Genomic DNA, 26983 nt, shown 5'->3' with positions numbered 1-26983 from the left:
CTGTGAAGCAGCAGCCGAGCACATTTCCATTTTAATGCACTTTGCAACTGAGTTGTTGTTTAGAAATGGAAAGTCTATTTTGTAAAATCTAATCTGAAGGAAAAACATCTTTTGTGCTCATTTACATAACACAGGAGAACAAGATGTGCTACTTGCTGACAGCTCATACACAGACAGACTGGCAGGGAGACCCAGTGACAGCAAATACACTGACTCAATATGCACAGTGTGTGTGATAATGTGGCACTAATCTTATTCTTCCAAAAGGCAGCTTAAGCAGATCAATCCTTCAGTCTGCTACTGCACTCGTCAGAAAACCAATGCATATTGTGCTACACTTCACTGAAATCTAGTGGGTGATAAAGTCTATTTAGAATATTGAAATAATCAGGGAAACCATTTCCATATTTTATGCTTTATATACTTCTTTATTACCCATCTGCTTGAGCCTTGGGTATACGGCTACTACTAGAACCATGTTGTTTAGCAGTGCTGGAATATAACATTCTTCAGACATTTCCAGGAGCCAGATATTTAGGAGTAATGACACTACAGAATATTACATCCTTATTTTAATAAGGAAGTGCTTTCTGCTCTTCATCCTTCAGCTTACAATAAAATAATGATACAATCACCTGCTCACACGCATCCAAATAAAGTGCATAAAGACACCTTTTTCTGTTTGAGAAATATACAACGATTCGTCATTTCTGTCTGTGAGTTCTGACATATTCAGCAGCATAGGACTGTCTTAGATTGCGTGGCTCTTCCACATCTTCCTCAGAGTCATACTCTTCAGCGTCCTCCTCATCATCTTCCTCTTCTTCATCCTCCATCTCTCTCTGTCTATGAACAATTCTGCTTTGTGGCTAAAGGTAGAGGTAGAGAGAGAGGTGTGAGAAACCCATGCTCAAACAGGTAAAAGCTGAGGTGCTTACTTTATATTCCGAAATTCCTTAATAATACATCTTTATGAATCTCTTATTCATCATAAGGATGAATAAGCAAATAAAGAGGATTATTCAGGTTTCATAGACCATCCAACAAGAAAAAAAAAGTGGCCCCAACCTTGTAGTGCCACACAGCACAGAAAGAAAACCTATATTTATAGATTACATAGCTCCAGGAAGCACATGTAACCCTTAGATGTTTGAATAAACAAACATATTAAATGTATATTACATTTAAATTGTAAATCCAAGTCTGTGACATTCTCTAAATGCATTATTATAACTAAATTAGAATAATTATTATAATAAATATTATCTATAATGATTTCTTAAAAAAATTTTTATTCTCAGTGAGAAAATATTTTTTGAAATTTCTAACACTCTGTATATTCTTTCAAGGGTGTTCTTTATGATCAATAATTTCTTCAAAAAGAAAAGAAAATCTGAGAAAAGACTTTGATTATCACCTGCCAAAGGCGTGTGAATGTTTTGCTGATATTCGCATCTTTTTTATTAAAATCCCTGTGTCTCCAGGACAGGATTTTTCATCAAAAATTCAACATAAGCAGGCTGCATGCTTACACTACTGAATAAAGTCACTGAAATACTGGAATTGGCCTTTAGTTATGCACTGAACAGAGGTGTAATAGTTAGTCTGTTCACCTGTTTGAGCTGCTCCAAGTTCATTCTGGGGTTGGATGGTGTAGGACTGGGGTACCGGGGCAGTCTGAAACTAGAGGCAGTTGGGCTCATATTTTGGGTTGTTCTGAGGGTAGAGGCTGTGGCGCTTGGGTAATGAGACATATCAGCCATAGAAGCCGTGCTTTCCAGTGTAGAACCTGACACTTGGATACGGTTCCTAAACAACTGCAGAATGAAGCAAGACAGGATTACTCACTGTAAAATCCATCACCATTATCATAGCAAAGTATAGAGCCACTGAGCCAAAACAGACCTCTAGATCTTTATCAATGTCCATGGTCTCTAAGTTCTTGAAGGTGTGTGTATAGACCTCAAGCGCTTTGGAATGAAACAGCATCTCCACCATTATAAAGTCTGTAAAGACCCTCTGAAACAAGAATCATTCTTCATTTTTAAGCATTAGTCTATAACATGTAAAATATATTCTTAGTATATATTCAACAAAAGGGTCAATGAATACTAATCATGCACTATATATGTATATACACACATTTATGTATGCTAAAATTCATGTGTTGTATTTGTCATTTAAATATTTTACAAACCGGATTCCAAAAAAGTTGGGACACTAAACAAATTGTGAATAAAAACTGAATGCAATGATGTGGAGATGACAAATATCAATATTTTATTCGTAATAGAACATAGATGACAGATCAAAAGTTTAATCTGAGTAAATGTAACATTTTAAAGGAAAAATATGTTGATTCAAAATTTCACAGGGTCAACAAATCCCAAAAAAGTTGGGACAAGTAGCAATAAGTGGCTGGAAAAAGGAAATTGAACATATAACAAACAGCTGGAAGACCAATTAACACTAATTAGGTCAATTGACAAAATAATTGGGTATAAAAAGAGCTTCTCAGGGTGTCAGTGTGTCTCTGAATCCAAGATGGTAAAAGGATCACAAAATCCACCATTGTTGCACAGAAAGATAGTGCAGCAATACCAGAATGGTGTTACCCAGCGTAAAATAACAAAGAGAAAGTTATCATCATCAACCGTGCATAACATCATCAAAAGATTCAGAGAATCTGGAACAATTGCTGTGTGTAAGGGTCAAGGCCGTAAAACTCTACTGGATGCTCGTGATCTCTGGGCCCTTAAACGTCACTGCACCTCATGCCACTGTCAAGGAAATAACAGAATGGGCTCAGGAATACTTCCAGAAAGCATTGTCAGTGAACACAATCCACCGTGCCATCCGCCGTTGCCAGCTGAAACTCTACAGTGCAAAGAGGAAGCCATTTCTAAGCAAGCTCCACAAACTCAGACGTTTGCACTGGGCCAGGGGTCTTTTAAAATGGAGTGTGGCAAAATGGAAGACTGTTCTGTGGTCAGATGAGTCATGATTTGAAGTTCTTTATGGAACACTGGGACGCCATGTCATCCGGACCAGAGAGGACAAGGATAACCCAAGTTGTTATCAACGCTCCGTTCAGAAGCCTGCATCACTGATGGTATGGGGTTGAATGAGTGCTTGTGGCATGGGCAGCTTGCATGTCTGGAAAGGCACCATTAATGCAGAGAACTATGTTCAGGTTCTAGAACAACATATGCCCCCATCTAGACGTCATCTCTTTCAGGGAAGACCCTGCATTTTTCAACAAGATAATGCCAAACCACATTCTGCAGCAATCACAACATCATGGCTACGTAGGAGAAGGATCCAGGTACTGAAATGGCAGCCTGCAGTCCAGATCTTTCACCTATAGAGAACATTTGGCGCATCATAAAGAGGAAGTTGTGACAAAGAAGGCCCAAGACGATTGAACAGTTAGAGGCCTGTGTTAGACATGAATGGGAGAGCATTCCTATTTCTAAACTTGAGAAACTGGTCTCCTCTGTCCCCAGACGTCTGTTGAGTGTTGTAAGAAGAAGGGGGGATGCCACACAGCAGTAAAAAATGGCTTTGTCCCAACTTTTTTGGGATTTGTTGATGCCATGAAATTTTGAAACAACATATTTTTCAGTTTTTATCAGTTTTTATTCACAATTTGTTTAGTGTCCCAACTTTTTTGGAATCCAGTTTGTATTTAAAACTAATGCACAGTGAGTTAGAAATTTTGTAAACTTCATACCAAGGTACAAAACTTTTTATTTATTTAAATTGCAATATTCTATTTTAAAACTGTGTAAAATAAAAAAGCAGTGTCCTGGAGATGAAATGTGGTATAATAATTGACACCAGCTTAAAAATCTACAATTAATATAAAATATGATACAATTATGCTCCCTAACTAAGGGTACTGAATATATTCCCTTAAGAGTACCACCTCAGGGACAGTTTTTCTGAGAGTGTAGAGGAAAATTACAGACCTTTACATCTTCTAGTTTCTGTCTCTGGAAGTCAATGATGGTGTCCTCCATTTGCCTCGTGCTCCTGTTGGCATTGCTGCTGGCTTTCTGAACATTCACCTCGGCCTACGCACATTAAAGCAGAAAACCAAAGGAGGAGCCCCACTGATCAATGCTCATGTCTTTACTTTCAGTTTCATCATGAACACAGCAGAGGAGGGGAATCTCTAGGACATGTGGAGTCTGATTCTCAAATGCATAATTCTGTGTCTGTTTATCTGATATCTTTTTTAGAGTTAAAGTATTAAAGTAAAATGTATTAAAGACATATATTTTTTTTAATGGAGAATACCTTTGGATGGTAGCCTGCATTTACACTGGGTGTAATTTCCACTTTTAGAAATCAATGAGCATATGGACCACATTATATAAAAAAATAATATCAAATATTGACCAGTTTTCTCAGACAATCCCTTGTCCATGCTGTCTGTTGATTTTACCTGTGACTGGTGGTCTGCATTAAGGAAAGCAGCATTACCATCAAAAGATGAGCCTTCGCTTTCAGGATCAAGCTCAGATTTGAAAGAGTTTAATGATTAATGTGTGACATTAAAGGATACAATGCTCTGTCTGTCCGCTGGATTCTTCAGCCGAATCTTCTCCAGTCTCTGCAGTTCTTTTAGCTCCCTGCTGCGATCTGTATTGAACCTTTTCAAGTCTGCCTGAAAATCATATAACTACAGGTTTAAGTTTATGCATTTGCTTTTGAGCACAGCTTCACAAAAGTAATTCAGAAGTCACATCTTAAAAACGCACCTGATGTACACACTGCCCATTAAAGGTTTTATAGTTTTTACAAATAAAAATGGCAAGATAATGGTAACAGTACTACAATCCTACAGTACTACAATGTTGGACACTGTGCAATATGTAAATAAATAAATAAATAAAAAGAATGCAGTGATTTTACAAATCCTTTAAACTCTATTTAATTGAAAATAGTACAAAACAAATTTTAAAGGTTGAAACAGAAAAAGGCTATCATTTATTGAATTTTATTGTTTATGTCTGTTTAGGGTCAGCGGGGAGGAGTTTTGGTTATATGTGGGTGCAGCTTAGGGCAATTAGGAAAAGAATTACAACGGGCCTGACTTGTTTACCACTTGTCCTGTGGTCCCTTGTTCTCTCTCTCTCTCTCTCTCTCTCTCTCTCTCATTCTCTTTTGGCAGGGCTTCTTTTTCCCTCTGGACTAAACTTGTTGTAAATGAAGAGTCAGTTACATATACCTAGTTTGGGGTTGCCTTTATTTCTAATGTTCTAAATTCAAAATGTTCACAGACACTGGTTTTGGGAAGTGATTCTGAGCTCATGCAGTGATTTCCACTACAGAAATGTGTCTGTTTCTAATGCATACATGAGGCCCAGAGAATCTCACACAGGGCCTTTGGGCCTTGCGTATAAAGATACCTCTCTTGCTATTTAATATTGAGAAATGTGTCTTTCACATTCCTCATCTTTACTTCTGAAAGACACAGTCTCTCTGGGATGTTCTTTTTAAATGTAATAATGTTACTAAATTGTTGCCTATTCATTTTTGTTTTTGTAGCTCTACACAATTTTCCAGTCTTTTTTAGACCAGTCACAACTTATTTTGGCATGTGTAGCTTTGAGGGTGTCTTTCCCATCCCAACATTTAACATAATGAGCTTATCTAAAAACTTAAAATCTTCTGTAATGTTATGGCTTAGTAACCCAGAACTTTTGAAAGGCAGTATACAGACCATTACCTGTCACATATATGGGATAGGGGTACCCCAAAATATGCAGGTAAGAGAGTACCCCACAATCAGTATTAGGAAATGCTGGATTTAACTAATTTATGAATAGAATCAAATCTAAACTGAGTATTGCCACTGCCTTCTTATATTGAAACAGTGATGTAAAAACAAACTTACTCTTTTCATTTTCACTATTTCACCATAAGCCTTTAGTGGGGTGACAACATGGGTATCCAGTCTTTCCACCTGTACAGAAATGAAGAACTGGTATTGTTGATGATTGGAGTTCTCTTCCTTCAAAGCTACAACAGATAATTCTCCTCTCATCTTACCTCAGCCTGTCTGTAGTCCTGCACCATAGCCAAATCCTCAGAGAGGTTCTTCAAGCAAACGCTCAGTTCCGGGTCCTCATTTCGGGCAAACTCGAGTAGTTGGCGGGCCAGCATGTCCGCCTTATCCCTGAGTTTAGCTGTTTTACGAGTGTATGCAGCCAGCAATGTGCAAAACTGACCCATGTATTTCTCAGCATTGTTTATGGCATCCTCCATTGCCTTCAGTTGTGTATCTCTGGGAGTTGCAAACAATCACAGATGAGCAAATAAGCCGAAGCCCTCAAACCTTTGATGGAAACATTTGATGGATTTGTACCTTTATGAGTATTTTTCTAATACTGTTTTCATCTTCAAATGCTAGTATTTAATTTTTTACAATTGAGAGGATGGCAGTTTCCTTAGTTACATTTCAGTCATTGACATTTAATTACAAGGATTTTCTCATTGAGATTCTCACTGAGAAGTCAGGAGTTCCTTCATAATAGAAGCACAGCACATAACACACCTTAATGTGTTCTACTGCAGTTCAGTGAATTATTCACCATGTAAAAAACTTGGCATACCTTGTTTTAAAGGTTAATTCTTAAACACTTAGATGGTTTTACTGTTCATATTCTTATGGAAAGATCTTACACAGATGTTAGGACAGTTCTGTGAACATTTCCTCATGAGAATCTTATTGAGACTAGATGTTTAGCCTTGTATACCAAAAATCAGTTAAACTAATCCCAAACTAGTTCCATAGTGCCTCAGAAAGCAAAGCTGCACTATTCTACACCCCAGTACTGTGGGCATTTCACTCTAGCCAACATTGGCACTGGATATGCTGATTCTAGGCTCTCGGAGAGTACTAATTAGCTTCTCTATATTATTTCTACAGTAATTAAATATATCTTTGGTGTTACTGAACAACTGTGTCAGCATGGAGGCACATTAAAGTAGCTGAAGTGACTCATTAGAAGGAGTGTACACAGACATTTGGACATACACCAATCAGCTAATACATTAAAGTGCCCTCTTTGTCTCCACACTCGTTGTTCATTTGATTAGCTCCATTTATCATAAAGGTACCCACCCAGCAATGACATGGATTTTTATAAGTTCAGCACGGTCCGAGTTGATGGAGCAAAGCGAATCAAAAACTGTTTCTGAGAGAAAATCCACACGTAGACATAGCTTTAGCCAATCAGCTTTCTCGAAACTGAGCCTCTTCTCTGGTCGCCCCAATGAGACCCGACGGGTGATTAATCAAGGCACAGGCGTCCTGCTGCCTTCACATTCAACAAGATTCTCTATCTTCTTTAGCAATTTATGGTTAGTTTATAATTTCAAATCTACAAACACTTATCACAGAATGTTGGTGTCCTACGACATGTTTTGGGATGGTTGATAATCTGGCACACACCGCCCCAACTAGAATATTTTTCACCAACTGCCACTGCTCACAATGAAAGGTCCAACGCGTTTTAGTAGGTTTCTTGTATTTCTGTTTCTCACACATTGCTGAACTCTAAACAGTGCTATCGGGCTAACTTAAACCTGACCCAATAACTAAAGTTATTTGCGCTGAAGCGTAGCAGTCGATGCCTTAAATGCTTGTAGCTTGAAACAGTCATTCAATTAATACCAACCTTGAACATTAACTTATTAGGCAGCTGTTTCTCTTTCAGAGACCAAATATATCATACCTGGAGAAGACAGTAGTCATAGCTGTATAAATGTCTCCTGTTCAAACGAGTAGCGTTTCTTTCAGCTTATACACCTGCCTCAGGAAACTGAGCTGCTGCCATGGAAATGAAAACACAGCAGAGACGCGACTGAACTCATTACACACCACTAGATGGCAGTAGAGTCATTCTATTGGAGTTATGGTGATTTTACACTAGGCGATATATAAGGATAAAAAAAGTGTCACACACACAAAAGACATCCTGACACATTTCTTTTACTCCGCTACTGTACGTCTTTCATTAATATTGGGTTTGTTTTGTCTGAATTCTTGTCTGTCTCTGTGTGTGATAATGTCGTTGACATGCTGGGGTGTAAATGAGGCTTTGATGGCGCTGCCAAGTTTCCCTCGTGGACAGCTGTTATGATAAACATTGCAGTCTACAGGCAACAGATCCGTCCCCACGGTACACACACACCCTCTCTCCTGCCTTCACTCAGACAGAAATGAAAACAAACTTCCTGCCAAATCTCTCTCTCTCTCTCTCTCTCTCTCTCTCTCTCTCTTTCACTATATTCTCATCTATTCTTTTCCTACATCTCTACAGATATATATTTATAGTATGATGCTATGTCTAATTATAGCAGCAGTGGCATAATACAGATGATGGTCTATGTTTAGAGTAGGTCACCCACTTTGAATCAGAACACAACAGTATTCTGTTCTGATACGGATTTGGGCAAATCTGACAAGGACAGCAGGGAATAAAATGATGGAGTGTGTATGATACATAAACACAGTTAAAGCGATGGTTTAGTGGGAAAAATCCTGATCATTGTCCATCAGCAAAGACATGTTTGTTGTCTTAATCTGCCTCTTTTGTTTTCATCCTGTACTGCTAGGCCTTGAAATAGTATTGTATACATTATATAGACTTGCTTATGTACTGTGTATCAGGGTTATCCATAAATGCGCATCATACAGACAAAATATTTAAAATACTTTATCCTTTGGTGGCTGTAAGCCTGCAGTTCTAGTGTTAAACTAAACAAGTGAACTTTAGACATCAAAAATGTCTTGGTTGACTGACGGTATTTTGGCCAGGTCAGTGCTGACTTAGTGCTGCTGAAGTTTACTGAATAAATGGCATGCACTTCTCTGTAATTTACATTCACTTAAGATTCTGTCCTTTCTTTCCCCCCCAAGCAGTTTGTCTGCATGTAACAAATAGATAAATAGTGATCAGATTATCATTGGTGCCCATAAGACGTACTGCTTGTATCTCATTTCCTCTTCTTTGCCCTTTCCCCCTCTCTCTTTTTCCTCCTCTCAAAAGTTTGTTCTCAGGAACTCGATGAGGTCAGTGTGTTTCCTGACGTGAGGAGAACCGCTCTCTGATGACCGTGATGGAGGAGGTGTATATTTATAAACGAGGAGAAAGTGTGAGTCCCTGCCAGAACATAACCGTTATACAAGTCTACAGCTTGCCTTACAAACACGCGTGATCAGAACAGACCAAAACCACACTGAGCTCCATGAGAGAGCTTAAGTGGACTTCATAATGAAGCGAGCTGAAATCACATTCCATATCCACAGACACACTCACACCAGCTGATGTTAGGGGCTTCAGTGTGAAAAGGAATGAAGAAACGATTAAAAGGAACATTTAGTAACAACAGTTATAGCCTCCCTTACATCTATCTGGATATGATAGGGTTTAACAGCTTGAACTATGTTTTTATCTAAATCCATTTAATCTGTGATAAAAAAAAAACAAAAAAAAAAAAACATACTGGACATTGTAGCAACACAGTGGGGTATGTAAGGGATGTTTTTTAGAAGCAAAACACTATGTGGAACTGGCTTGTAAATCACTCTCTCAATCATGCATTTACTTACTTGTTCACAGAGGTTTAGATCATTCTTCTCCTTTGCATCAGTGACACTATGTGTGAATATAGCAATGCAGACTATCCATATACGTTAATGTGTTTGTGTGTGTGTGTCGCCCGGTGAAGGACTGGCACCCTCTCCAGGGTGTGTTCCTGCCTTGCTCCCAGCGCTTCCGGGTAGGCTCCGGCCCAACCGTGACCCTGACCTGGATAAGTGGTTAAAGACAATGAATGAATGTGTGTGTGTGTGTGTATGGGTATGTGTGTGTGTGAGAGAGAGAGAGACAGCACAAGAGAGAGAAAGTGAGACAGAGGAACAGAGAGACAGTTGAGTCAACATCCTTATTTTATGAATAAGGAACTTAAACAGAACCCCCCCCCCCCCCCCAAACCCCTGGTGGGCATCATTCGCTGAGCAAATCCATCACAGAGTTTTTTTGGCACGGTCTGAGAGTCGTGTTGGCTTTGATTAATGACCGGGAGGATGTCAGGCAACGCTTATTTTCATTTCTTTCTCCATCAGCCCTCCGGCACTTTAGAAGGATGAAGGGGGGAGTTCGGGGGTCATGATCAATAGCCTTTCTGTGAACTCACAACACACTCAATGTCTCCACTGAGGATGACTGACTCAAAAGAAACAAAAAAAAGAACAACTCAGATTTACATGAGACCTGACAGACATTTAGCTGGGTTTAGTCATCACTGAGAGAGAAGGAGAGAGAGGCCAACATTTAGAAAGAGAAACAGAAATACAGATTGGGTTAAAGAATAAGTGAGAGGAAAAAAAGTTGGACAAAGCAATTAGAAAATCAGAAAGAGACAGGGGAAAAATGGATAGGAAGAGCAACATAAAACAAAAAGAAGAGGAGAGATAAACAGAATTAAATAGGATTTGACAAAATAACAGGTGGTCTTAATTTTCAATAAGAGGGAGAGAAAGTAGCAGCATAAAGGATACAATATATAATATATAATATGCGATATAAGAAAACAAAGGGAGTGTGAGAAAGGAGACAGAACAAGAGAATGGGCAGATAGAGAGAGAGTGAGAGAGTGTTTCATAATCCAGAGGGAGCCATGATTTACTCAGGCAGGATAGTTTAATAAAGCAAAAAGCCAGAGAGATTTATGTGGGCTGCTGATCAGTAAAACATGCAGCTCTGATTGAGGCCCATTACTGTCATGAATTAGAGCTGAAGAGTAGAAGATTAGATGTTGCAGACTCTTGTCTGGCTCTTACAGTAGGTTTTATGGGTAAGTAGGTTATGGCCAACCTCTTGCATTACTGTATTACACTCTGTGTGTGTGTGTGTGTGTACATGTTGCAATTCTGAAGTATCAACACTGACGCTGGAAAAGAGGCATCATGGTGAGGGGTCTGTGTGTATGTGTGTGTTTGTAAATGGAGACTGGTGTGTCTGGCTGGCCTGAGTAGACTCTGTGGTCAGTTTGTGTGAGTATGGGCAGGCAGCAGGAAAGTCTTTGTGGTCAGTCTCTGTGTCTTTCAGAGAGGACCTGTGAGGACCCACATTTGTGTGTGTGTGTGTGTGTGTGTGTCCAGTTAGGCGGCTGGGTTGCTGCTGTGGTCAGTGTTGCTGTGCCAACAGTAACAGACTCCAGGAGTGTGTCTGAAAGGGTGCTTTTCACAGGTCACTGAGACGATGAATAATTACCCCTGTCCTGGTTGCTTAATAGCACTGTGATGCCTATAATCAGCTCATACTAAGCCTTACACAAATTGAAAAAAATACATTTGGAAAATAAACGAATCATTCAAAGCAACAGTCTTTAAAATTGCTTAGAATTATTATGCAAATTTAAGCAAGAATATTTGATGTTTCAGATGTTGAGATTACTGGCTACGTAAACTAACCTATCAGTTTATAATAAGCTTGCATGAGCTTTTCTCCCCAGTGTATTATTGCCAGTTCAGACAGTCCAGATCTGTTATGGCCCGGCTAAAAAATGCCTACACCTGTAGCTGACTGAGAGGTGCAGAGGCCCAAGTGTGCTCTCTTAGATGTCTGAAGCATTACTAATGATGAAATCAACATTCTCCAGATGATAAGACCAACACTAATGGTGCTTTTCCACGGCATGGATCCGGCTCTACATGACATGGCTCGGCTTGGAACGCCTTGGCAGGGCTCCCTTGAAAAATGGAGCCGGTGACGTTGCAAAACCCTGTCTCTAACAGGAACTGCTGGTTTTGAAAACCACAACAACGGTGGCGGGAAAGTTAGGCGCTGTTTACTCATCGAGTATTTGTATGTTGTTTTTGTTTTTTGGACTGAGCACAGCTCCATGCCCCGGTTCCCACAGATCAGTTTTACTTGTTGCATGTTCGGCTTTCTCTAGAAATGTTTGTCTGCCATCTGCCCAAGGAGCATATAAACCTCTTAAAAGCACCTTGAGGTAAAGTTATGAGCTGCTGTTGTAAGTCTGATAAAAATAAATTTGAAAGCTGCTGTAATTTAAGAGATTTTACAAGCTGCGAGTTTGCGCTAGATTTGAATGAGCTGGTGATAGATATGTCTCTCTGCCCAATCAGCACTCTGCAGGGTTTATTCGTCATCATTTAGTACCTACTCTGCACGACTGGAACCAGGAGTGAGCTGGGACTGAAAACCTACGTGGTTCCAGGGACCAGGTACCAGATTTGTCCAGTTGAAAGTCTAAAGAACCGTGTCGAGTCGAATAGAGTCGTGTAGTTCCATGCAGTGGAAAAGTGCCATTGTACTGCAATGCCATTCAGATGCTTAGCTTACATTTGCTATAAGCTAGCTAACAGGCTCACACAAAACCTAACAGCTTTAAGGACTGTATTGGTTATTGACACCGTTAACTGTTTACTAGCTTTTGTATATTCTTATATATAATTATATTTAGAATATTTAGTATATTTTACTAGGTTAGTAAAACAGATATTATGTTGACATTTTTAAAAGTTTTAAATAATAAAAATCCCTCTGATGTAATTTAATTTGAAATATAATAATTTGTGTCTGCACATTTTAGCTGAATACAGGGCAGTGCAAATACTATGTTGTGTCTTGCCCCTTCCCACACTTTTCAAACAGTGGTGTTCTCCTGCTGTGGAATGGCCTCTCTGTCTCCTTATATTCTTCCTGTCATCCTTCATCTTCTCTACAGTAATCTACACCTCTTTTACAGTCCACTGCAACCAGCCTTTCAAGCTCATGTTTGTGTGTGTGTGTCTGCATGTGTGTGTGTGTGTGTGTGTGTGTTTGAGGCAATGGGAATCCTACATGATTTTTCCACTGCTATGTGGATGAAAAGTTTCCCCTTGCCTTGGAGCCCCTGCGACCTAAATAAACACTTCTAATTAGATGTGGAGCCCCAGAATCTGGCATCCAGAGACTCCCGCAGAGAGAGAGAGTGAATGAGAGAGAGAGAGAAAGAGAGAGAGAGGGAGGGAGGGTAGGGTAGGGAGAGAATGGGTCCAGGGGAAAAGAAAGAGAGGAGAGAGAACCTGATGGTCTTTAGGTGTCATAGTGTGTATGTAGCTCTCTGTAAGCATCAAATATCATCAGGATGTTGGATGCCACAAACTTTTATTTAAAGTGCCTATATCATAGACATCCATCTTTTGCCCATTGTTTGGTATAAATCTGTTGGATTTATTTAATTTCAGAATGCACTGCTCACTCCCAACCTACAGTATACTGAAAAATCTGCACCATATCAGGTCGTTCTTTTGTCATACCAATGCTTTTTTATTTTTTGCTGAATTCATGCTAAAGCTATAAGAAGTGCTTCCGCCCACTTGCTCTTTGAATGTGGCAAAATACAGAGCAGCCAAATAAACAGTTTACATAAAGAAAGTGACAAAAACAGTCACACACACGAGAGAGTGATACAGTGAATATCAGCAAGGGTTTAGTGACTCAATGTGAGCTGTTTTATACCATGACCTTCAGTGAAATGTTGCTTTTAGACAATAGTTATATGAAGTCCAAAATCTGATTTTCATTTGTTTATTTATTTATCTATCAATTTATTTGGCTCCGGCGGCTTTGTTTAGAGCTATCCATGGGTTGTAGTCATGTAATTTTTTCATCATGGGTGCCATTTTTAAGACTGATTATCTGGTTTCAGAGTGCAGCACTAATGTAAACAGATGGGAAAAACAGATTCCCATCACTTTTGAATCAAGGGGATAAAGAATGCCGCAGTGTAGCACAATGAGGAGAAAAAGACTGTTTAAATCTGTTAGCCACATTAGCATTTTTGCCATAGAATCTAAGGGAAAGCTGTTAGCACCTCAGGCTTGAATGTGTTTCCTCTGCTTTTCTCTTCAAATCTGAGTGAGTCAAACACAGATCATCACTTACTATGTTTAAAGTGTGTAAGAGACTACAGACACATATACCTTTGCCTCATCATTTTCCCCTGTGTACAGGGTAAATCATCTAATCCCGCTGTCCCTGTGCTGTGAGAGTAGGACAGGTTTTTTGAGGGTAATGTTTAATTGTGACGGTCTGCCTACATGATTTCTCTGGTTTGGCTTAAACTTTAATAAAGTAGCCCTGCTTGTCTAAAAGTGCAAGTGACATTTCTACACTGCAGCGAAGCTGAGGCCGAAAAATCAAATGTGTCCCTAAACCCTCTGTAGGGCACAGTGTACGTCATAAAATAATGATTTCCGCACTCATGTGCTGCGCTGTTTGTTGAAAATAATTTTAGTGAGATATAAGGTTCATGATTCCCTGTTGAATTAGGATCCAATTACTGTCTGAGTGCAGGGGCTGCTGATGCTGTAGAGCCCCTTTTAAAATGCCCTCTGGTGTGATAGTGCTTAAAGGAACACTAAGTAAGGTTTGTTTGTTTGTTTTTTTTGTTCCTTGGGCTCCCCCTAGTGTCCCCCCATTTTTACAGCACTGTTCTAGTCTCCCCATACCGAGTGTGTCCCTGCCTTGCACTCAGTGATGTCAGGTAAGCTCTGCACCCAATGTGGCCCTGAACTGGATACCTGGCTACAGATGATGAATGATTAAATGAAGTCAAGGGGGTCGAGGAGTGAGGGGACTGGTTACGACACCAGAGCAGCAACGACAGAGGCTCTGTTTTCGCTATTACATGTCAGTAAAGCATCACAATGATTTTAAAGCTGTAATTTTAAGATAAAATCGGATTAACTGTTAATTGAAAACCCCTTTAAATCCGAGTGAGCAATGTAGAGATAGAAGTCCCAGGGCTTTTATACATGCACATACACTTGCAATGTCAGAAAGAACCTCCGGGGGACATGATTAAAAAATACAACATGGCCCTAAAAACTAATGACATCAACTGTAGATGACTCTAATGGTCGTGATATGAACTGCTGTTGTCATTGTTTTCTAAAAGTGATTCTGTATGATGACCTTCATATCTGGCCTGTAGAATCCATTACTATGTATGAGTCTCTGCTTTAGCAGTTTGCTCATCTTCTCTGGAGACACTTGAGTCCTGAGCATACCTGCTCTGATTGATCCCTCTCCATTACAGGCAGCATGAAGCTTTCACCACTGGAAGAATATATATGACATTTATTAAAAAAAAAAAGTTTTGGAGCCACTTCTAGCTGTTATCAGAATTCCAGTATTCCATGATGAAATCCAAAACTTAAGCACTTTTCCACAATTCCTCACACCCAATCAAAACATGTTAACATGTATTTTAAGGCAGTTGTCATTCAATTGATATATTAGAAAGTACTGACACATAAAGAAAAACACTTAAAACTTCAGTTAACATTAACAAGTTGTGAAATGTTTTTACAACAGTGACACGTGTAATCAACTTATATTATAAATGAACATATTGGCAGTATGTCCAAAAGTACAGAGATAAAAGTTTCAGAAATCAGTACAGAGTTCTGCAGATTAAGATATAGACAGCAAACCTACCAACCTTTAGTAGAGTGATTCCCATGTGCACTCTGGGTTTTTTTAGGGTGACTTTGAGTCCGAGAGTGAAGCACTAGGAACTTGTTCATTCTGGAGGAGTGCAGCAGAAGAGAAGAGGAAATAAAACTGGAGACTCTTGTGAGACCCACTGCTGTTCACTTTATCTCCCATTTTTATAAGCTCAGTTTTATGGGCTTTAGGCAGCCACATGAGCCAGATGGAGGGAGGCAGGCACAAAGAGAGAGAGAGAGAGAGAGAGAGAGAGAGAGAGAGAGGAAGAGAGAATAGTGAAAGGTTTGACACTGTAATTGCACAGACTGTCAATCTTATGAAGTTGTCATCAGAACCTTAATTGAATCACTGTTCCTGTTCAAAGGTGACAGATTTAGGAGACTGGGAGAAAAGAGCGAAGCATGAGAATGAGGAAGACAGGGGATTTTGATTAAGTATTTATTATCAAAGGACGAGATGCCATGTGGTTTGAGTGTCAATGTAAAGATCACTTTCACTATAAAGAAATCTAAGCTGGGAATTTTCTTTAAAAAAAAGCACCGTTTCGGATCAGAATCCTCAGAGTTACCCTGAGCATTAAATTCTCTCCTTCCTGCCCTGCTTCCAGGTAGGCCCTGGACCCACAGCCACCCTGAAATGCATAAGCTGTTACAGACAATGAATGAATTAATAAAACAGTTTAAAAGCAATTAAAATAAATAGATATAAAAGCCCAAGCCGTACCTGAGCTAAACAAACAAAGCAAGTGCAGATAATTAACAGTACTGGTTAAATGCAAACCGGAAAGAAAGAGAACAAAGTGAAAATGGCTAAACACCAGAGCTTCTTCTCCTCACACCTCAATGTTGGGCACGATTGCATTGCACACAGGATGCTGTAACCTGGATATTATTTGTATATATTTTGGTGGACAATTCCCAGTCAACAATTTAAACTGAGACGCTTAAAACTCCAGCAGTACTGCTGAGTCAGATCCACTCACTTCAGCACAGCACACACTAACATACCGCCACCACCACCACATCAGTGTCAGTGCAGTGTGAGCATGTTAGAATGATCCATGACCCTGTGCTTCAGACCACTCAAGTAAAGGGTAAAAGTGGGCTAACAAATATGCAGAGCAACAGTTGGACTACAGTGTGTAATTGTAGAACCATAAAGTTCTCCTAAATAAGTGAATCTGGTCAAATGGACAATGTGGGAAGAATATTTGAGTGTGTGACTATATTTAACCAGGCAGGATATTTTTTCATTTGGCGACATATGGTAGACTTTTTGAAACAGCCAATTTTTCTATCCATTTTCCATATTGAAGCTCTATTTGTTTGACCTCTCTATTACAGTAAGCATGTTTACAAAGTGTGTTTGTACAGTGGGTTGTTATTGAGCTGGTTCCAGGTCTCATGGCTTATCACCCAGACCTTCTGTTTGCCAGGAGAGACAGTCCTCTCTCATTCTGCCCAGACTAAAGTAGGATCAGTGGATGTGTGTGGAACCTCTCTCTCTCTCTCTCTCTCTCTCACTCTCTCTGTCTCGCTCTCTCTCCATCTCCAAACAGTTCAGTTTGGCAGATCTCTTCTTTAGATTTATGCTATGAATACAGTCCTGCATAGAAGGATAGGGTGAAAAAGACCTATTATTGCAGCCAAATTGTTTTTCTTCCTTAAGCAGGGTTTGAGGTTAGCTCCTGAGCCAAGAGACCCTCACTGTGGCTTTAGCTTTCTGAAATGAGAGAGAGAGAGAGAGAGAGAGAGAGAGAGAGAGAAAGAGAGAGAGAGAGAGAGAGAGAGAGAGAGAGAGAGAGAGAGAGAGAGAGAGAGAATAAGTTGCTGGATGGATTTTTTTTTCTGTGACTATGTTTGTGTGTGTGTGTGTGTGTGTGTGTGTGTGTGAATGGTCTGTATTACAGCAGTGGCTGGCAGGACACACAGGCCCCGCTGTAAGTGCCCCACAAACCCACAGCTTTACTTCCTCATTGAACAGAAAACCATCTCTTTCCCACAGCATTTCTACAAGAGCAGAATGTGGGGAAAAAAAAGCTCAAAGCAACCCAAGTTTTAGTCATTTATGATAGAAATTTCTGGAATAGTGTATTATGCTTGTTATTGTTTAAATGTATGCAAAATGTATAGGACAATTCTCATATAAACAGTTTGTTTTCTGTGTGAGGAATTAATCATTGGTTCTTTTTCTGTCTGAGCCATAGGGAAGTTTTTAATGTAGTTTGCCTGAAAGTTGCCTAGACCCCATTCTCTTAGCCAATGACACAACTTGCACTCACTGACTGCATAATTATCAGTTACATTCAGCTGTGTTATAAAGTATTTCGTTTAAGCATGCTGTGTATTATGCACGTTACTTAAAGAACTCCACATTTAACAGGTTTTCACATGGTAATCTTTTTGATTCCTTCCCAATTTAAGACACTGTAGCCCCACCCCCCATTATCTTGTGGAATGGTGAAGACACGTGTCTCATATATCTCAGTCACTTCATGTTTCCTCTGCGCTGCAGTGTAATGTGCCGTCTAGATTCAAATAGATTCAAATGGAGAGTGTCACTCTGAAGTTAAACAAACCTGCCTGTTACTTTTTAAATCATTTTACTGCCCGCTAATATTTTTTCTCATACTATACAGTATTTTCTACTTTAATCATGGATATAGAAAAAACTTTATAGGGAAATGAACATAGTGTATAAGTGGAAATGAGTGCAGTGCTTCAGCAGACAGGGATCTAGTGTTACAATGGGAGTCAATGTAGTGTACCCATAAAAGATGTGTTATGTAACAATGGAAATGATTTTCATCACCAGTTGCAAGTGGTTGCCTGCTCTGTGACAACAATGGCCCTTTCAGAGCAAGATTTAAGTTTGTTGGAAATGTTGTAATGGCAAGTAAACAGGAAACTTGTGTTAAACCACTTTGTTTCATTCTGGCCCACTTTTTTTTGATGTGCTGCATGTTTTGTTACAGCAGGTTAAGCACAGAAGATATGATCTATGACTTTTTTCCGATTTCATGAGATTCCCCTTTCTGTCAAAGTGTATGTTTATTGGCCACGGACAGTGACAAAACCCTCGGTCATTCTGATGATTGTCAGAGGCCTGTTTTACTTAGCATTTTCCTCTGCATCATCTGGAGAGTAAAAAATGTGTGGGGAAAACAAAACTAAATGGGAGGACTGAATGTTATGTTCCCGTCACCCCAGTACAAACTACTCTTATGAGAACAGCTTAGACAAAGCGGCCAAGCTCATCATGCCTGGATGCTGGTTAGTGCATGACACTACACTCTCTTTGATTACTCAGATTGCATACTTTTTGCGGTGAGAGTCCAGCTCCTTTGTATTTTTTGTTACAGTCTACTGACAAACACCACAACAAAGTCTTGTTCGCTTTGTAAAGTTCTTTTTTTGGGCTTTGGGCTTGTATATCTATACAGAGCATGTGCACACTGTTGTAGCCTCACGTATCTACTTCTTGCTAGAGGAGACACCAGAGAAAGCAGGTATGTGAAAACTCCTCAGGGAAGCTCCATTGCATCCAAGTGCTCAGAATGAGAATGTTTATACACAAATATGAATGGTAAAATGACTATTCCGTTTGATTTAGACAGTGGTCAATTTAATGTCAACACGTTAAATATATAGACATATATACAGTACTGTGCATGAGTTATTTATTTTCCAGTTAGAGGTTCTGCATTTTTAAACAGTATTTTGTATGAAAACCATGCACACACATTATAGTTCTGTATTTATTGCGATGTTTTCCCATGCTGCTTCACTCTACCACACATTACCACCATCCATACTCATCTCCCTCATTGTTTCTAAGCTTGTGTATTTTGGACAACACTGAAAGCAACTTGCCACTATGTGGAAACTTCATAAGTTTGGAGTCTTGTATGCGTGTCTGTGTGTATGTCTGTGTCTTCCCATGTGTACCGAAACTACAGTCTGTGGTTGAGAGGAGCTCAGTAGGGGGCCATGGCTGATCACCTTTTCCAAACATCTTATGGAAGATGTCATGTCATCACAGAGTGAAAGTGAGAGAGAGTTGGATGGAATGAGAGAGGGAGGGAGCTTCTTCCGAAGGGGCACGCAGCCAACATCAACAGCCGACTCCAGTAGGTCGGCACAGGAAGAGAGAGAGAGAGAGAGAGAGAGAGAGAGAGAGAGAGAGAGAGACTGATTTGTGTGCCTGCCGTGACCGAGGCCAGAGAGCCTGAGATGTGGCTGGGCTTCAGGGACACTCTTCCACATTCCTTTCCCATTATCCCTCCACCTTTATGAGCACACACACAGTCACACATTCCAGCCTCCCTCCATCTGCTGGTTTATTCCTTTCTGGCTGCAGGTAGGGGGTAGAATCGCAAGCACTATTTAAAATGTGTTATTATCCACAATGGCTATACAATATGTGAAAAATATGTGAGTGTGATTATGTGCTTGTTTTTGTATGTGACTCCAGTGACTATGACCTGCTGCCAAACCAACCCTGTACAATTTAGTACGTCCATCGGGAGAGAGATATAGTGAGAGAGAGAGAGAGTTAAAGGGAGAAATGTATGCAATAATGCATAGAACAAGAGAAGGTTTACTTCATTATTTGCCCCAGGGAAATATATTCTCTGCATATATCACATCTGTGGTGGTGAACACACAATAGTGAGCAAATGTTTAGCCACAAACCCTAAGGGCAGTGAGCACACACACACCCATGTAGAGCAGTATGCTGCCAGCCCTGGCCCCTGGGGAGCTATTTGGGGGTTAGGTGCCTTGCTCAAGGGCACTTAAACCATGGATGAATTTTTCCGGCTAGTCCAGGGAATTGAACCTGCGACCTTCTGTTCTCAAGCTCACCCCACTAACCTTAAGGCCGCAGCTGCCCCCAAACCTAGGAGTTTGGCATTGCTGAATAAGCATAATTATGTCAGTATGACTGTAGAACTTTCAGAATTAAAGGAAATATTTAGGCAAATTTGGAGACTTTCTGTTCTTCCATTGTTTCTGTTTATTCAGAAGCTCTGCATTGCTTTTTTTTTAAAGATGGAATGGTGTGTCTGAGTAAGAAGCATCCGATCCAGTGATGGAGAGATGGAGCTTTGAAGCTGGGGAAGGAGAGACAGCGCTGTGGACCTGCTCCTCCTCTTCCACTGTCCTATGAGCATGAACGCTGCCTGATGCTAGTGTTTGGAGTGTTTTGGTGTTCGGACCGAGACACTTTGTTTATTTCCCGTTTACTGAGCCAGGACTGCGTGCAAACCCCAGACCTTTTTCCAGAGATCTAGCAAATGGTGAGGAAACCTTCTCTCAATTGTATTATAGAAAGTGTAGTTGATTACTAGAGTCATTACCTTTAGGATTAATATATTTTAGAAAGAAGAAGAATTATTTTGGATTTTATAGATGTATGTTGGGCAAAAAAATTGTCGCTGATATATTTAAAAATGCCAGTTAAACTACAGTTTGTGTAAAAATCTTCCATGACCAGACCTTGATTTTGAAGAAATGTATTTAACCTCCAATTAAAACTAAGAATATATTTTCTTTTTCCTGTAAAGTTTGTACTCTCTCTTTCAGTGTGTGTGTGTGTGTGTATCATATGAGTGGCATGCAGTAGACCTTTAATGGGCATAGTGGGAGATTGGTTATTATTCATGTTCTCGTGTCATGACAGTGGTGTGTAATGTGATGCTGTGTATGTAAGAGCGCTGGCTGGAGTTCTGAGTGTTTTTCTCTCTCTGTGTGGTGGCCACTTCCAGAAAGGAAAGCTGTTTTTTTAGCCTGGCTCCCCCTTTCAGCTCACATCTGCTAGAGTCAACAGGTGTTGCAGTCCTCCCTCAGCACTTACAAGTGTGTGTGTGTGTGTGTGTGTGTGTGTGTGTGTTTCATACTGGAGCTCATTGAACCTTCACTCTCTCATTCTCTCTCTCTCTACTGCTTTCAATCTGTCTTTTTATGTCTCTCTCTCAGATCCTTTACTCTGTCAAACACTTGGTCCATCTCTCTCTCTCTCTCTTTCTCTCTTTCTTTCTCTGTCTCTCTCTCTCTCTCTAATGCTCTTTCAACTTTTTAAAATCCGCTCTTTCACCCTCCCTCTTTAATACTTCAGAGATAAGTCAAAATGATGGACACATACCACTGAAGAATGTGTGTGCACCTTCTCCCTAAGGCTCCAGTAGTCTTGCTGTTCTTCACATTTTTAAGTCAAAGGTCAGGGTTTGCCATTGACATTATGAGTGTGTCAAGCCTTAACTGTGAACTTGATGTTATTTTCATATGTCAGGATATGGATATGTGGTTAAAAACAACAAAAAAACCCACAACATTATAGTGCTGAGTCAGCAAAATAAACTGGCTCCTATATAAAGGCAGTTTATCAGAGCAGACAGTATTGAACACACAGGAAGGAGATGACACATCACTTTTAACAGACAGAGGGGGCTTTGTTGAAATGTCTTCAGTCAGCTGGACAATGATTGTGTTTTTATCCAGAAGGACTGCATTCCACTCAGTAACCCCTGACCTGGGCTGTGTGGGTGTGTGTGTATGAGAGAGAGAGACAGAGAAAGAGACAGAGAGAGAGAAAGCAGGTCTCTGGAGATTGAATGCATAAATAAACCATTGCACGACTCAGCGTGTTCCTCTGCAGTTGACCCCTTTGCTTATTTTTTATAGTCCTTCTGACAGGATTTCAGTAGAGGGGAAATTTCACAACTGTGTTTCTGGCTCTGCCTGCCTCTTGAAATCAGAAAAGTGAGTTCTAAACAAAAGTCTGAGAGATTTAGAAAAGTAGAAAACCATGTCCCTCTCACTGATAGTGACACAAGGCATGGAACACACTGACCCTAATAAATGGATAAATCAAAGTAACCAGTGCAAACAGAGGGGAGCAGTCCAGGTGAAATAGAGCCTTATAGAAAGGTGTAAACTTCATGGAGGAGAATGTTAAGGTAAAACAATGCAGAAAATTGAATCAAAGCCCTTAGATGGATTTTCACATGCTGTCTCTCTTTCCCTTAACCTCTAACTAAACCATGCAGCTGGGACACATCAACTCAACTCTCTCTCTCTCTCTCTCTCTCTCTCTCTCTCTCTCTCTCTCTCTCTCTCTCTCTCTCTCTCCAGACACAGCATTTACACAACCCATTCACCACTCTCCACTCCTCCATCCTCTGTCATCTGCTGTCACTCACTCTTCTCTTCCTCTGCTGCTCCAAGCCACAACAAAGCTCAGGGAGACAGCCCGGCTCTCCACCAGTCTTCTCCTGGAGAGACAACTGAGGCCTAAACCGCTCAAGAGAAAGGAATGGAAAGACAAAGAAAGCGTTGTTTCAGGGGTTGCATCAACTGCAACAAATCTAATATCTATCACATGCCTTTAGAGTGAAGGCTTGGGTGAAATTGTATTCCAGTCATAACAATGACTGCAGATGAAATGAATGTTGATATGACTAACATCTTGTCCATTATAATAACCTTAATGTCTAATAAAGTGGGAATGTGTAAGGAAACCTTGTGCTTCTGCTGTAAGTCAAACCTTGTGTTTGGTTTTAAACTTCATACACATTTCAAAACATCAGATGGCACTTATATTCTGTAATTATATCATAATTAATGGATCATTACAAATATTTTGTAACAACGGTTACACCATAGATAATAAGTTTAATATATATATAATGCCCATTAGCAATAATTGGTAAAACAATAAGTTGTGCAGTTTAAACAGCAACATTGGGGAAAGAAATATTTGAGTCTGTGCAGAAAATGGAGAATATTGAAAAATTGAGAGAATATGTATAGACCAGAGGGTGGCACAGTTGCGCAGCAGGTAGTGTCGCAGTCACACAGCTCCAGGGGCCTGTCTCTGACTGTCTGTGAGGAGTTGGTGTGTTCTCCCCGTGTCCGCGTGGGTTTCCTCCGGGTTCTCCGGTTTCCTCCCACAGTCCAAAAAAAACACACGTTGGTAGGTGGATTGGCGACTCCAAAAAAGTGTCCGTAGGTGTGAGTGAATGAGTGTGTAAGTGTGTGTTTGCCCTGTGAAGGACTGGCACCCCCTCCAGGGTGTATTCCCGCCTTGCGCCCAATGATTCCAGGTAGGCTCTGGACCCACCGCGACCCTGAATTGGATAAGGGTTACAGATAATGAATGAATGAATGTATAGACCAGGACACTTTTGCTGGAGGCTATGAGAGAGGCATAATGTAGGGCACACTGCAGGTGTTTATCGATTTCCAGTCTTCTACTCCACATGTGGGACTTCATTTTAAAATGTTCGTATGTAAAGATTTGACTTAATTTATTTCTTTTTCCTTTATTTTCTTTTTTTTAATGTCTGGGAATATTAATATAACCAGTTGTCAATCTAATGCCAGCACCAGTATATTTTAGACACTACTGTGAACTTGGAGATGTTATTTATCATTGAAAAAATCTACTGTGCAATCCAGTTGCATTTTTATAACTGTATATAAAATTTTAATTTTGTCGTTTACCTAATCCAAAACAATGAGTAAACAGGTTACAGGGCCCATCTGGTTCACACAAATATCAAACTCTAGTGTGTGAGTGTATTTGGTGTATGATACAGTGTTCAGCATCTGTTGCCCAGATATCCAGCCCAGGTGAGACCCACTCTTCAGAACGTGTCCCTACTGGACGAGGAGCTGCTGGGCATTGGAGCTTTAGTGCTCTGGTGGAAAATCCCAGTAACCGAGAGAGCCAGAGAGCTCACAGCTCCACTTTCATCTGTAACGGGTCATGTCTGAACGCGTGCCAACAAACGGCCACATTCTCTCTGCTCTCTCTCCCTGTTTCTCTCTCTCTCTCAGTGAGAACTTGGAGAGGACTCAGGGGTCTCTCGATGGGAATACACAGCAGAACAGAGGCCATGAAGAAACAGGAGAATAATCCCTCCCAGATGCTTCAAATGTATGCACACAGACACATGCACACATACACATAGATACATGTGTGTTTTAGGGCTGTCTGAACAAAACCTTTATATTTACATCTATATATATATATTAGCTATTATTTTTTAGAACTACACACACACACACACATTTACTATAGTTTAAAAGTTGATTGTGCAATGTTGTGTATGCAGAAGTGTAACACACAGCAACACATAAATACATTAAACGTTTTGTTGTTTTGTTGCTCAGCCTAAACGACCAAGTTTGCTCTGATATATGATAAAGCACACACACACACATTTGCTAGGAAGGCATCACTGAACAAGGTGTCTCTTTAATGCATTTCAGCTGCTCAAACAGGCAGTGCATTGTATGTGTGTATTTTGTGTCTGCTGTTATAAGACAGGTAATGCGGAAACATCTCTACACACAGGCAGTCTCTGTGTCCCATGCTCAGCAGTCTGTGTTAATAAAGTGTCTCAGGATGTTTCTGAATCTAGGCATTCTGGCTTTCTCATTCTACTTGTCATCACTGTCACATTAATACACATGGCAGGGTAAGGACCTGTCATGTCCCCAAACCATGCAGAAAAATAAAAAAATAAAATGAATAAACCAATTACACCAAACCTGTAAGTTCATATTTCATTACTTTGTCTTAAAGGTGTGGTACTCAAAATTTAAACAGCAAAACAGACACACCCCTTGCTTCAGAAGCCCCACCTCCCCAAGCATGTGCCACACACAGTCTCCTCTGACCCTCCCCTCCCCCCCCCCCCCCCCCCCCCGGGCACCAGCATGAATGTCCCCTTTTGCAGATTGACTGGAATATTCAATCGTCCAATCGCGGACGTAACGTATTGCTGCGTCATTTAAGGTGGAACAGAAGATTCCAATAAGCTGTGAGTAAGAAGCTAACTCCAACCTTGTGACTTTTAAATTTATCCTTTGTAAATAATATTTAATCTCATGTCATTAACTTTCTGAAATTTTTTAATTAGCTTTAATCCGGAGTAAACTGTCAAATTATTGTTTAGAGCTGACAACTAAATACGCTATAAACTAAATTTTGTTTCCTCAGAGAGGCCCCTGGTAAAGCGCCCGTTTTTTCAAATAGTTTTCCATCCTCTAAAAAAATCTATTTTAGTGGTAGTACACACTGCACACCAAGTTCTGTATAACAAAGTATGCCTGAATTATACAGACAAATGAGGAGAGGGTACAAACAACAGCCTACTTCTTTAATAAACACGAATTTATGCCTGGTGCTGGTTTAGCTGGTGATGATTTTGAGTAACGTACCAGCATCCAAAACACGTAGCACAGCTAGGTAGCGATAGCTAATTATTTAGCTGATCTGCTGTTAAGTAAGGATTTACCTCATACCTGCTACTCAGCCAATCATATATTTGCAGGAGGTCCATCTAATCCTCTGTAGTACATAATGTGCAAATGATATGCTTAAAAATATTGAGGAAGGTAATATAATTTAAGGTGTCAAATCCAGGGGCTTTCTACAGAAACGTTCCCAGCCAAAGCAGGACAGAATGTACCAGCCTGGAAAGGCCTTGGCAAAGAAAATGAGGATGAGAGGAAAGGAAGGGAGAGAGACAGGGTGCTGAAAAAAAGACAAAGGATGAGGAAAAGAACATTTCACAGCTGATCAAGTCCAATCACATGAGTTACAAGGAGCTAAAAAACCAAACGGCTCCATTCGGAGAAGAGTGTGCCAAAGATTCAAATGGGCACAGAGCTTATGCTATATATTGCTTACATTTCACTTAGAACTATACAATTTCACCCCTGTCTGTGGAAGTGATATTTAGAAATGTAACTAACAGTGTCACAAACATGGTACGTTTTTAGTTTAAGTGGCTTGCATTGTAAAAAAGAAAAATGAAACAGTGTCATTTTGACCCTTTGACAGTAGAGGGCGGTGTAATATCCAGTCAAGGAATGGGACGCTTACAGTTGTGGGACTTAAGATTTTATATATATATGTGAGGCTATTAATGAACTGATTTTTCAAAGTGAAAATATCCAAATTATTCCTCTGTAGTCTGTAAGTCTGGGATAAGACAGTAAAGGCTGGGCTGAGAAATTTGCATGTTAGTAGGGAAGACCGTAAGTGATTGTAGGTGTAATATTACACGGCTCATTTCTCTCTTTCTTTCTTTCAGTGTGTGTTCACCCGGAGAAGACCTTTCCTGCAGATTGTGACGTTTATGAATTAAGCTCTAATGCACAGACACCCCACTGCAGTGGTCCACTATCTATTGGAAAGTGTAGCTGTTAATGAATTGTGTCACAACTTTGTGAGAAAATGCTGAAAGAAGATTGTTGGCCCTTTTCTCTGTGGGCACATAGAGGGGGAGACAGAGAACACGATGAGTGCCAGGAGAGCTTCTGTTTCCCAGGTCCCTTCACAGTGAGTTGGCTGCCATTTGGGATGTGAGGCTGGAATGTAATTCTTAATGAATTTGGGGATATGACTGCTGAGGGAGGCATGCT

The 26983-nt window shown here is 40.2% G+C and overlaps 1 protein-coding gene and 1 long non-coding RNA gene across 2 annotated transcripts; one reads left to right on the top strand and one right to left on the bottom strand.

Moving 5' to 3' along the window:
* Nucleotides 1–211: 211 nt before the first annotated feature.
* On the bottom strand, nucleotides 212–8010 carry LOC136709833 (CBY1-interacting BAR domain-containing protein 2-like). The gene is made up of 9 exons (XM_066685364.1): nucleotides 7749–8010; nucleotides 6061–6295; nucleotides 5906–5974; nucleotides 4571–4672; nucleotides 4451–4456; nucleotides 3972–4076; nucleotides 1906–2019; nucleotides 1614–1817; nucleotides 212–869 (listed from the first exon to the last, which is right to left on the bottom strand). Exons 1-9 carry the CDS (start codon nucleotides 7766–7768, stop codon nucleotides 705–707), a joined length of 1020 nt encoding a protein of 339 aa, XP_066541461.1. The 5' UTR covers nucleotides 7769–8010; the 3' UTR covers nucleotides 212–704.
* LOC136709834 (uncharacterized) lies at nucleotides 7171–23009 on the top strand. Its single transcript, XR_010804537.1, has 5 exons — nucleotides 7171–7374; nucleotides 8112–8195; nucleotides 9066–9171; nucleotides 20597–20844; nucleotides 22679–23009. It is a non-coding gene; the product is annotated as an uncharacterized lncRNA (long non-coding RNA).
* Nucleotides 23010–26983: the final 3974 nt, after the last annotated feature.

The sequence above is a fragment of the Hoplias malabaricus genome, chromosome 11 (assembly GCF_029633855.1).
Source record: "Hoplias malabaricus isolate fHopMal1 chromosome 11, fHopMal1.hap1, whole genome shotgun sequence".
Classification (NCBI taxonomy): Eukaryota; Metazoa; Chordata; class Actinopteri; order Characiformes; family Erythrinidae; genus Hoplias; species Hoplias malabaricus.
This window is presented reverse-complemented; position numbering and strand designations above follow the sequence as displayed.

Coding starts and splice junctions, on each gene's coding strand:
- LOC136709833 (XM_066685364.1), bottom strand. CDS start 7,768: ATGACTACTGTCTTCTCCAG. Junction 6,296..7,748: donor ATGACTACTGTCTTCTCCAG/GTATGATATATT, acceptor TGCAACTCCCAG/AGATACACAACTGAAGGCAA. Junction 870..1,613: donor ACTTGGAGCAGCTCAAACAG/GTGAACAGACTA, acceptor CTCTACCTTTAG/CCACAAAGCAGAATTGTTCA.